The 12,961-nt window shown below is 36.3% G+C and overlaps 1 protein-coding gene across 1 annotated transcript in view; it reads right to left on the bottom strand.

Annotated features, from left to right (window-relative positions):
• htt (huntingtin) overlaps window positions 1-12,961 on the bottom strand; it is a 688,215-nt gene that overhangs the window by 350,405 nt on the left and 324,849 nt on the right. Inside the window, exon 28 of the mRNA XM_090385445.1 lies at window positions 10,535-10,651. Within this exon, the coding sequence (XP_090241571.1) occupies window positions 10,535-10,651 (117 nt within the window). The remainder of the gene's footprint in view (window positions 1-10,534; window positions 10,652-12,961) is intronic.

Below are 12,961 nucleotides of genomic sequence, written 5' to 3'. Positions count from 1 at the left end.
CAAGAGGGTTTTAAGCTTCAGCCAAAAAAAAAAAAATAAATAAATAATAATAAAAATATCACATAGAGCTAAATCCAGTGAATATGGTAGACAGAGGAGCATGGTGATTAGCAAAGGCACATGATGCAAGATAGCAAGCTTATATAGCATCAGCCAAAAAAAAAAAAAAAAAACACCTATTTCATCCAGTTCTACCTTGAATCAATTTAAGCTATCAACTTCGACAACGATAGATGGAAGTTTGTTCCAACAATCAACCACCCACTGGCTAAAGGCAAACTTCCGCACATCTATCCTCTATCCTACAACTGTCTTTCCTCGATTTGAATTTATGCCCTCTCAGGTGATTATTCTGAGCAAGAGGAAGAATCCCACCAGCATTGAGCGTGCTCAAACCATTCAAGGCTTTATACACCTCAATCAGATCACCTCGCAGGTGACTAGTCTCCAGACACTGTAATTTGCAAAACTAAGCCTTTCTTTGTAAGAGCAACCCTTTGTTCCATTCACTAATCTTGTTGCCCTTCTCGGTACTTGTTCCAACAGCTATAGATTATTCTTAAAATGAGGCCTCCAGACCTGTATACAGTACTCAAGGTGTGGCCTGACCATTGCCTTATACAAGAGGATAATCACCTCCTTATCCCTGCTAGAAAAATTCCTGTTATCATTGACAAGACACCATGAGCTACTCTTTGCAGACCGTCTGCACTGCTCAGAAAACTTCATATCTGCTTCCACAATTACCACCAGGTCCTTTTCATTCTCTACCACTGTCAGTGTAGTACCACAGAGTTCATACATTACTCTGGGGTTACTGCTTCCCATTTGTAGAACAGTAATACCCCGAAGTTACGCGATAGGTGGGTCCGACGAAAATCGCTTAAGTTGAATTCGCGTAAGTCGGGGTACAACTTTGCATATAAATACATATAAATTTTGTTTAATTGGGACCAAGGACTAACAAAAACACTAGTTTAGAAGAAAAATATTAATAAAATTGCAGTTCTTTATACATATTAATACAAAATATGTATTAAAAAAATAAATGACTTACGTAAAAAAGTTATTTCGATGTCGATGGCTTCATAAAATCTAACAAATTTGTCTGACGACACAGAGACTTCTTTTTTTCATGCAGAATTTCTTCGTAGCAAGCTAATAATTTTTTTATTCCTTGCTTTGTAACTATAACGTGTTCTTCGTTGTAGTCTATGTTTTCTAAAATTTTTAAGCCCTTTTCAATTGAGCTAAGACCTTCTGTCAAGTTTGCAATTGCCATGTGCTTTTCGCCGTTGCCTCATTTAGGCCTGTAGCACGCGAATATCACATGGTCTTTCATTTTGCTCAAAGCGTTTCAAAATTTCATATTTTTTCTCTATCGACAGAGGCGGACTGGCCATAAGCCTTACCGGGGAAACCCCGGTGGGCCTGTGTGATTTTGGCCATAAACCATAGTATGAGGCCACTATAAATTTTCCCGGGTAAGAATTTTTGACCCAGTCCGCCTCTGTTTATCGATAATTGCTTTTCTTTTTCTCTCTGAATCTGCAGTGTCTTCACCAGTACGCTTTCTTTTCACACCTTTTAAGTATTTTACTATTTTTAGGGAATAAAGCACAATTACAAAACGAGGAGGCACGCTTGATACGCATAAACAAAGCTGCACGCATGTAGCAACTGAATAAACAACACCATAAAGGCAGAGATACACTGTTAACTCCTCACATTTCTAGGGGTTACTACCATAAAACAATAACAATCCAGTTGCAAGTTGCATTTCTGCTAGTGGAATCTGTTATAAACTGGTAGTAAACTCCATCTAATTGCATACCGATAGCTGGAATTGTGTTGGTTTTTACGTTATTACGGTGGAATGTGTTTCCCCTAAAACAAATACATTTTCAGAATACATTTCTGCGTTCGACTGCCATTTCTTGTAAACACAAAGGCGAATCGTGCATAAGCCAATTCGGTTTGTGTTATATTATAAGATATCGTTACCGTATTTATAAATAGTGTATGATCGAATTCGTGTAGTGTAAACACGTGTTATACGAGGACTGACTGTATACGGCTCGACCGACGCGATCCATTTCTCTCGTGAAAACGATGTAATTTCCGACAAACGTTGTGCAAGAATTCGAATGCACACATATAAATATGACAGTTGGAATACATATTCTTGTATATGTGTGCAGCTCGTGCGCAGTAAAGTTGAATTTTGTTCATCTTTCGCGTTCACTCTCCGCCGTCGCACCATATATCGATAACATATGAAAAACGACCTTGAAGATAGTGGGCAGCAGTGTTGCCAAACGAAAAAATCAAGAACCGCGTAACTCCGAGTTCGCGTAAGTCGGGGTATTAATGTACTTTACTTTTGTCAATGTTAAACTTCATTTGCCACATCTCAGCCCAACTTTTTTAGCTTCCGCTGCAGTAGTGTACTGTCATTAGCGTCATTAACAACCCTGCCAACCTTTGTATCGTCTGCAAACTTGGACATTAAGCCTGATATACCATCATCAATATCATTTATAAATACAGAAAACAACAGTGCACCCAACACTGAACCCTGTGGGACTCCACTAATATCATTAGTCCACAAAGAGCAGTGTCCATTGATTACCTCTCTGTCTTCTCCCACTCAATCATCCCTTTATCCATAGCAACAATTTGCCTCCAATGCCACACTGATCTAATTTGTGCAGCAGTCTTCCATGTGCAACAGTATCAAATGCCCTTCTAAGATCCAAATATACGATATCAAAATTATTCTTTGAATTCAGTTCCTTTGTGACCAAACGAAATATAGTATCCATTTAAATTGGTCAGGCAAGACTTTCCCTTAACAAAAACATGCTGTGTACGAGCTATAACTGAAGTCTTGTCTAGATGATCCTGCAGTGCTTCTTTAATCAGTGCCTCCACTAATTTTCCTGGAACAGAAGTTAAACTCACAGGTCTATAATTACTTGTGTCAGCCTTTGATCGTCCTTTGTGAATTGGGGTCACATTTGCACATCCATGGGTACCTCCCCTGAGTCCAAGGAAGCTCTCATAATTATGGCTAAGGGTTTGCTTATTTCCTTTTCCGCATCCTTTAATATAACTGGATAGATTCCATCCACCCAGGCCTTTCTTATCTTCAAAAATTTCTCCTCCACTTTACTCTCAGTTATTACAAGATTATCTAGCTTACTGCCAGAGTTTAATAAATTTCCGGCGGTCCCTCCCTGAATAATTTCTCATGCGTGAATGTAGATGCAAAATATTCATTTAGTTTTAGCTACCTGAGCAGGATCATGAACAATTGAACCATCGATATCAAGTGGACCAATCTGATTCATCCCTTTCCTTCTAGAGTTTACATAAGTAAAGAACACTTTGCTGTTTTTCTTTGCATCCTTTGCCAAAGATTTCGTGTAATCTGCCTTCGCCAGCCTAACCTCCTTTGGGACTTGGTTACAGACCAGCTTATATCTATTGTAGGCTTCTGTGACACCTGTTATTTTATATGTATCCCATGCATTTTTGTTCTCTGTCACATGTCTAATTAGTTCATCTGACATTCATTTAGGTCTAAATCTTAAATAATGTTTCTTAGTTCGTATGAAAAGTGTAGTAGCTTCTAAGATTAATTCTTTGAATGTCCCATTTTGAATTTGCTGTTGGTAACATTCATCAGTTGGTCCCACCGTACAGAATTTAAATACTGTCTCAGACCACCGTATTCATCTTTTCGAAAGCAAAAACCCTTCTCTTTACCCCTGATGGTAGTTAGCTCTGAGTAAATCCCACTTCAGCACACTGTGATCACTGCCACCTAGTGGTTCCTTTATCTGCAGATTCTTAATGCATGAAGAATCACTACTAATAATCAGATCAAGAGTATTACTCCCTCTATTTGCCTCCTGAACATGCTGCTGGAGAAAACAATCATCCAATAAATCCACAAAAGCCTTGCTAGTGTGCGAGTGACCAATGCACAAGTTTCAGTCAATATCTGGGAAGTTAAAATCCCCCTTTACCACACTCTGATTTACTGGCCAACTTTATTTCTCTGTATAATTGTTCATTGTAGTCATCAAACCTTCCTTCAAAGTAACAATCCTTCAAAGTACATGGTCAATGTCAGTAATCTTCTAGATCAGGCAAACTTTTTCTGTAAACGGCCAGATAGTAAATAATTTTGGCTTTGCAGGCCAAGATGCAAAATCGAGGATATTATGTAGGTACTTATATAATAAGAGAGAAAACAAATTTCCACAATTTTTTTATTGACAACATTCAAAATATAATTATAATAATTGAGTACAATTTTTAATGAGAAGAATGGAATTCTTATTTTTGGGAAAATATTTTGCTTAATTGAGGTTCAAATTTAGTGTTCCTTATCATCAAAATCGATTGCACATGTTCATCTGTTAATGCTGATCTGTAATGAGATTTTACAAATTTCATCTTTGAAAATGTCTTTTCACACAGATAGATAGTGCCAAATACCAAATACAGATAGATAGTGCCAAATACCTATCTGTGATTGAAAGCAGCCACAGAAAATAGATAAACAAATGAGCATGGCTTTGTTCCAATAAATTTTATTCATGGAGACACTGAAATTTGAATTTCATAAAATTTTCACATTGTCATGAAATGTTATTTTTTTTTTCAACAATTTAATTTTGATTTTTTTTTTTTTTTTTTCAACCATTTAAAAATGTAAAAACCATCTTTAGCTCACGGGCAGAACAAAAACAGGCAAAGGGCCAGGTTTGGCCCACAGGCCATAGTTTACCGGGCCCTGTTCTAGTTAACTCAGATCACAACTCTCTCTCTCTCTCTCTCTCTCTCTCTCTCTCTCTCTCTCTCTCTCTCTCTCATAGTTATTCTCGGCCTTGTATCATTTGATGGCATTATAAGAATGTGAAATTGGATGATCGGCATGATATTTATGCCTTGTAGTGATGGAATCTTTATTCCATATTCTGTCCTAAAATCTCATCCTTTAGCTAAAACTTGACTGTTTATTATTTATATCTTATTTCTTATTTTTATCAACAAATGTACCAAAGCCATTCAAGATAAGAATGTTGCATACACCAGCAAAAAGGGCTTTATGCATCAGGAATAAGCATACTGAAAAAAACACTATCAACGAAAAGTAAAAGTATAAAATGAAATTTTATTAAAAATACAATAAATATAAATTACAATGTATGGAAACTTATTAAGAATAGTAATAAAATATACACATATAAATGCTAAAGATATTAAAATCAATAAAAACAAAATATACAATAAGTAGCTTTCAGAGCAATATGCTCCTTTATCAACAAGTAGAAGATAATATCATTGTATTCTGCAGAGGAGCACCACATCTTGAAGTTAAACATAAGAAAACACTAGGGGGTGGATGGGATCTATCCAGTTATACTAAAGGAGGCAGCAAAGGAAGTAAGAAAACCCTTAACCAAAATTACGAGAGCATCCTGGATTCAAGTGACATTCCCACGGACTGGAGATGTGTAAATGTATCGCCAATTCACAGAGGTCAAAGAATAATTACAGACCTGTTAGTTTAATTTCTGTTCTGGGGAAAATAATGAAGTCACTGATTAAAGAAGCATTGCAGGATCATCTAGAAAAGAGTACAGTTATATTTCAGACACAGCATAGGTTTGTTAAGGGGAAATATTGTCTGACCAATTTGATTGGATATTACATTGTAGTCACAAAGGAACAGAATGCAAAATATAAATTTGATAGCATATACTTGGATTTCAGGAACGCTTTTGATACTGTTGCATATGGACGACTACTGTACAAATTGGAGTAGTATGGCATTAACGGCAAGTTGCTACAATGGATAAAAACATGGTTGAGTGGTAGAAGGCAGAGAATAGTAATCAATGGACACAGCTGTTTGTGGACTAATGTTATTGGTGGAGTCAGTGGACCCAACATTGGACCCAGGGTTCAGTGTTGGGTCCATTGTTGTTTTTTTTATTTATTAATGATACTGACAAATGCAAAGTACTGCATATGGGTAGCAGTAACCCCAGAGAAATGTACCAACTGGGAGGTGTTACACTCAGGGTTTGTTGAACGAATCCTGGGGATAATTGTGCAGTCAGACATGAAGTTTTCTGACCAGTGCAGACAGGCTGCCAGAGCAGGTCATGGGGTATTGTCAATGATATACAGGTATTTTGCTAGCAGGGATAAAGAGGTGATTATCCCCTTGTATAAGGCAATGGTCAGGCCACACCCCAAGTACTGTGTACAGGTCTGGAGGTCACATTTTAGGAAAGATGTAGAGCTGTTGGAATGAGTACAGAGAATGGCAACAAAATTAGTGAATGGAACAAAGGGTTGCTCTTATCAAGAAAGGCTTAAGTTCTGAAAATTTCTGCATCTGGAGGCTAAGCACCAGTAAGGTGATCTCATTGAGGTGTATAAAGCCTTGAATGGATTCAGCAGGCCCAATGCTAATGGGATTCATCCTCTTGCTCAGATTACAAACCAGGGAGCATAATCTTAAATTGAGGAAAGACAGTTATCAAATAGATGTACAGAATTTGCCTTTAGCTAGCGGGTAGTTGTTTGCGAGAACAAATCTTTTTATCTGTCATTGTGGAAGTAGATAGCTTAAATAAATTTAAGGAAGAAGTGAACAAACTTTTGGAGCAAATGGATGGGTGAAATGGGATTTTTTTTTTTTTTGGTGGATGCTGTATAAGCATCCACCAAAAAATTTCTTAATATTGATGAAGTATATTGGGCTTAATGTTGAAGTTTGCAGATGATACAAAGGTTGGCAGGGTTGCTAATGGCAGTCTGCTACTGCAACAGGATCTAGTTGGCAGATTGTCTGAGAAGTGGCAACTGAAGTCTAATACTGACAAATGCGAAGTACTGCTTATGGGTAGAAGTAACTAAAGATAAACATACCAATGGTGTGGTATTACACTGAGGGTAGTAGAAAATGAAAAAGACCTGGGAGTAATTGTGCAGTCAGATATGAAGTTTTCTGAGCAGTGCAGACAGTCTGGAAGAGTAGCTCATGGTGTCTTGTCAATGATATACAGGAATTTTTCTAGTAGAGGAGAGTACACAGTACACAGGTCAGGAGGCCACATTTTAGAAAGGATGTAGAGCTGTTGGAATGAGTACAGAGAATGGCAAAAATTAGTGAATGGAACAAAGGGTTGCTCATAGGAAGAAAGGCTTAAGTTTTGCAAATTACAGTGTGTGGAGACTAGGCACCTGTGAGGTGATCTGACTGGAGTGTATACAGCTTTGAATGGTTTGAGCCTGTTCAATGCTGATGGAATTTTTACACTTTCCCAGATTAATCACCTGAGCAGACATAATTGTAACAGGGTGCTTAATGATTTTGTAATAACTGAGAACAAAGTGGAGGAGAAATTGTTGAAGTTAAACATAAGAAAGGCACTTGGGATGGATGGGATCTATTCAGTTATATTAAAGGAGGCGGCAAAGGAAGTAAGCAAACCCTTAGCATTAATAATGAGAGCATCCTTGGACTCAGGGGAGGTCCCCACAGACTGGAGATGTGCAAATGTGTCCCTAATTCACAAAGGGGGATCGACCTTTAAATTTAAAAGTCACATCAGGTATCATGTTAAAAAACACTCCGGTTTCATCTGAACTGTAAATGCATTCTCCGTGTAACCTTTCTTACATTCTACCCAAACATTTTTCACTCATTCATTCGCAGTTTTATCATCTGATAAAATAAAATACTGATAGGATTTCTCCATTACTATTGCAAAAACAAGTTTTTGCAATAGTAGTTGGAGAAGTGCCAATTTTTAAAACAAATAAGCCATCTGTTTTACTTGTGTAATTTCCTTGCCCTAATTTTTGCAAATTTTTCTGCCTGTACTTTTAAAATGGGACCAACATTACCCAAGTCACAATTCCTTGTTTGTAGTGAGATTGTTTTCTAGTACAGATAAAACTGCTTTGTTTTACCATAAAGTTGAAACCTGTAGATGGAACAGCATGGTTTTTGTGATCAATTAATTAAATTAAATTTTTTTTCATACTTCAAAATTTTTTTTATCATATTCGAACTCTTGAATGATTAACTTTTTTGTGAATAAAGAGACACTTTCTTCTATTTATGGCCATGTTACTTGTTGAAAGACAAAATCTCTACTATTTTTGTCACAATTGCCAAATTTTTAGTAAGATCTGAATACAGCAGTATATGTGATGCCACTAAACTGGTGCCTCCATAGCCAGGTGGGCAGGAGCAGCAGTGCGTAGCACATGCTTCTTGATTAGACTGGGGTTCAAGCCCGTGAGCCACCAAATACGGAGGATGTGGAAAGGTCAGGGAATTACCACCGCATATCCCCAGAGCAATATGGCCTTAGTTGCTAATGCTCCTTAAAAAAAAAAAAAAAAAAAAGCCACTAAACTATGGCAAGTTTGAATCCTGCTGATGAGTGCTGAGTAGGAATCAAATTATGGCAAGTTTGATTCCTGCTTAGCACTCATTGGACCTAGTAGCTTTCACTGTTCCCAATACTACTGAAAAGGATTTCACATAGTGTTGTTTATAAAAATGTATAACTGAACACAGCTGACAAATATAGAACCTTGTTCCCCTCTCAGCAATTGTTTACCTTTGTGAGTTTCTTGCATGCAATTAACATTTCATTGATGTACTTTTTATTGTATCTCTGAATGAGGGAGCAACTGATTTTCAGCAGTAATTATTCTTGTATAAGTCCTGTTGTTTGTAAAAATTTAATTAAATTTAAATTAAGGAAATATACTTGAGAAAGAGAATAATTCACACAATAATTTACTAGTCCATACTTTGGACATGAGCAGACCAAGTTTACTCAATATATATCTGTGGAGCATACTTCTTATACAAGTGAAATTTTTGTTTGTTATTTGGTTTTCAGGAGCATTAGCAACTAAGGCCATATTGCTCCGGGGATATGCGGTGGTCATTCCCTGACCTTTCCGCATCCTCTGTATTTGGTGGTGACAGGCTTGAACCCCGGTCTAATCAAGAAGCGTGTGCTACGCACTGCTGCTCCTTCCCACCTGGCTACGGAGGCGCCTGAAATTTTTGAAATTTTTGTACATAAGTGTTTATAAACTTAACTTGGAGATAGCATTTGTTCACTACAGCCATGACCTCATTATATCCACGCTTATTATAACTGAGTTTGACTGTGTTCAACAGCACATCATCCATATATAACAATGTATCAAGTTTTACATTTCTCACACTAAACTTTGTCAGTAACTTGTATTCTTTTCAAATAGTCCATTAAATTTATAAAAAAAAGAAGTGGCAATAAAGTGCAGCCCTGTTCTCTCAATCCATTTTCCAATTCTTCTTTCAATCCTAACTACAGATTTGACATATTTATACACACATTTTATTGCCTTTAAAAGATTACCTGTGATGCCATATTTTTCTAAAATTTGAACGAGCAAGTTTTTAGGTATAATATCACATATGTTTTCAAGATCAACAAATATTAAATACAGGTATATATTATGTTCCCATTACTTTTCTGTACTTTGTTTTAATATGAATATTCAATTTTAGTAGCCTCTGCTTGGCTTACAATCAGATTGTTCTTCTTCAAGACTGTAGTAGTAGTGGCACGTGATGCAAGAAAGGAAATGTATGAGCTTATGCAGCATCAGCCAAAAAAAAAAAAAAAAAAATCACACCATTCCCTCCAAATGCCTGTCCAGTTCCTCCTTAAATTTATTCAACCTATCAACTTCCACAACAACAGATGGAAGTTTGTTCCAGCAATTAACCACCCGCTGGCTAAAGGCAAATTTCCGCACATCTATTCTACATCTGTCTTTTCTTAATTTGAATTTATGCCCCCTTAGGTTCGTAATCTGAACAAGTGGAAGGATCCCATCAGAATTCAGCGTGCTCAACCCATTCAAGGCCTTATATACCTCAATCAGATCACCGCGCAGGTGCCTAGTCTCCAGCCACTGCAATTTGCAGAACTTAAGCCTCTCTTGGTAAGAGGATCCCTTCATTCCCCTCACCAATCTTGTTGCCCTTCTCTGTACAAGCTCAAGTAAATCTACATCCTTCCTAAAATGAGGCCTCCAGATCTGTACGCAGTACTCAAGGCGTGGCCTGACCATTGCCTTATACAGAGGGATAATCACCTCCTTTTCCCTGCTAGCAAAATTCCTATATATCATTGTATATATACAACAGAACTTCTCTTCCTCCTCCTTCTGTAAATATGCAACAAATGTGATAAATCATGGTGATTGTAGTGAAAAGTATCATGAAAAGTGAAGAGTATCCTTATAAACAACATTGAATGTACCCACAAAATGGTAATGTTCTTTTTAAAGAATGCAAAAGTTATTAATGATGCATCAAATTAAATACAATACCACACAGGAAAAGGTTTCAATCCATATATCATGTTTAATTTATACTTTGATTCAATATTAAAATGATTGCACAGGTCATGTAATATATACATACTTGTTGCTTAGCTAAGAGAGGTAAGATGATATCTACTACTTGTCTTGATAATTTCTTCCATCGATCTTCTCCATCTTTATAGCTTTGATGAAGAATAAGCAAGAAAAGATCCAGAACCTGGAATGAAACATTTTATCTAAAAAGATGTTAGACTAACATCAATCTAACACTCTAAAATTTTATAAAATAAAGAATATGATTTTATTTATTATAATCACTTTACAGAAATGTAATTCCTGCTAAACAACACACAGAAATGAATAAACATAAATAATAATGAATATGGCTTACAAAATTTTAAATGCACATAAGCAGTTGGGAATAAACTAATTAAAAAACACTTCAGCTATAATGCAAAAAACTTACAAATGCAAAAATTAAATATTTTTGAATTTGTCAAAAAAGAAATAACTCTACTACTTCAATTAAAAAATAACTGTTAGTATACGTCAAGGACAGTATTAGCAGATTCTATTTATTTTTTTTTAAATAGATACATTATAAAAACATCAATACCATGGTAAAAATAAAATATTTTTAATATGGTGAAAAAGTATAAACAAATTTCCATATTGAGTGAATTGAATAAGGATAGTTGCAAAATAGATGTGTGGAAACACATCTATTTTGCAACCATTCCTCTGAGTTTGTAATGAAAAGCAGTCCTGTCCATCCCTCTAATAGTTTATTTAGTTCTTCCTTGAATTTGTTCAAACTACCAGCTTCTACAATACTATATGGAAGTTAGTTCCAACAATCAACTACTACTCACTGACTGAAGCAAATTTTCACACATCTATTTGCAAGCATCCTTACTCAATTTGAATTTATGCCCCCCACATGTGTGTAGTCTGAACAAGAGGAAGGATTTCATCAGCATTGAGCTTACTCAATCTAAAAAGCCTTAAACACTTCAATCAGATCTCTAAACAGATATAATCTTTTCTACAAATCTATTGTAAATGAGCATGGGAGTCAAGAATCTTTTTTACAGGAAATAAGATGGGACTGAGTTTTAGAGGAATTGAAGTTAACTAAGTTTTCATTTTTCTGATGCCTCCATAGCCAAGTGGTCAGGAGCGGGAGTGCAGTAGCACATACTCTTTGAGTAGACTGGGGTTCAAGCCCCTGACTGCTAAATACAGTTGATCTGCTAATTTGCACTGAGCCAGCATAGCAGATTATGGTGCATTTCCCTCAGCGTGAATCGTTGAGGAGGCTTCCATCCTGTAGTGGATTGATAATGGATGCAGGTTAAGTTTTCATTTTTCCAATGAAAATCAGTTTTTAATAAACTCGTGATGGATATTTGAGAGGTAGCTCTGTGTGCAGAGCAAGGTCTGTCAGGGTGGAAGGTGCTATAATCAGAAAATTATGGACAGAACTGCCAGTCAACATAAGGTTACTAATATACAGGCAAAAGAACAGAACCTTTGAGAATTTCAGCATTAGTTGAGAATTATAAGAAAAATAACTACTATGATCACATGCGGAAAGGTCAGAGAGGTAAAACATCTTAAACATCTAAGCTGTTTGAGCAAACTGTGTTACACTCTGCATTTTTAACAAAAATTATAACAAGTGATGTCATGGGATGGATTTTTTTGGATTTTTTGTTTTTAGGAGCATTAGCAACTAAGGCCATATTGCTCCGGGATATGCGGTGGTCATTCCTTGACCTTTCCGCATCCTCCGTATTTGGTGGTGACGGGTTCGAACCCCGGTCTAATCAAGAAGCGTGTGGATGTCATGGGTATATACATATAACTCACAGACCAAAGTTTACAGCTCCCAATGAAAAAAATCATCAGTAAGGACAAAAAAGTGCAGCAGTCAAAAATCAGATATGAAGGTCATGTTGAATGCATTTTTTGACAATGAGGGTATATTATTAGAATTTGTTCAGCAAGGTGTCACTGTTAATGCAGCATACCACCAAGTTTTAAAAGGGTTGACAAATGCATTCCACTGTAAGCAAACAAAAAAAAATACCAAAATGGTTGGCTCTTTTAACACAGAAGTGTGCTGTATTGCATGTCACTTTCTATCCAGCAATATTTGTTCAAAAGAAACATTTCTGTCATGCTGCACTCAACTTATTTGCCTGGCTTGGCAAAATCTGATTTTTGCTATATCCAAACAGTACATCAAAAGAAAACCATTTCAGTCAATTCAATAAATCCAACTGAACACAGCAGACCACCTAAAGGCATTCACAAAAGACATCCAAAAATATTTTGATCAGTGGCAGGAAAGTTGGAACAAGTGTATGGTTTCAAAACGAGATTACATTGAAAAATATTCACGATGTAAACATTTATCATTAAATAAAATTAATTCTTTGAAACATTGACAAAACTTTATATATCAGAATGTATCTGTCTGCATTAATTTGTTTTTGTCAGCAATCAAAATAACTGATGAAAA

Source organism: Mastigoproctus giganteus, chromosome 11 (assembly GCF_048544385.1).
Source record: "Mastigoproctus giganteus isolate SK-2022 chromosome 11, ASM4854438v1, whole genome shotgun sequence".
Lineage (NCBI taxonomy): Eukaryota > Metazoa > Arthropoda > Arachnida > Uropygi > Thelyphonidae > Mastigoproctus > Mastigoproctus giganteus.
Note: the sequence above shows the minus strand (reverse complement) of the source record. Positions and strands in the feature narration are given on the sequence as shown.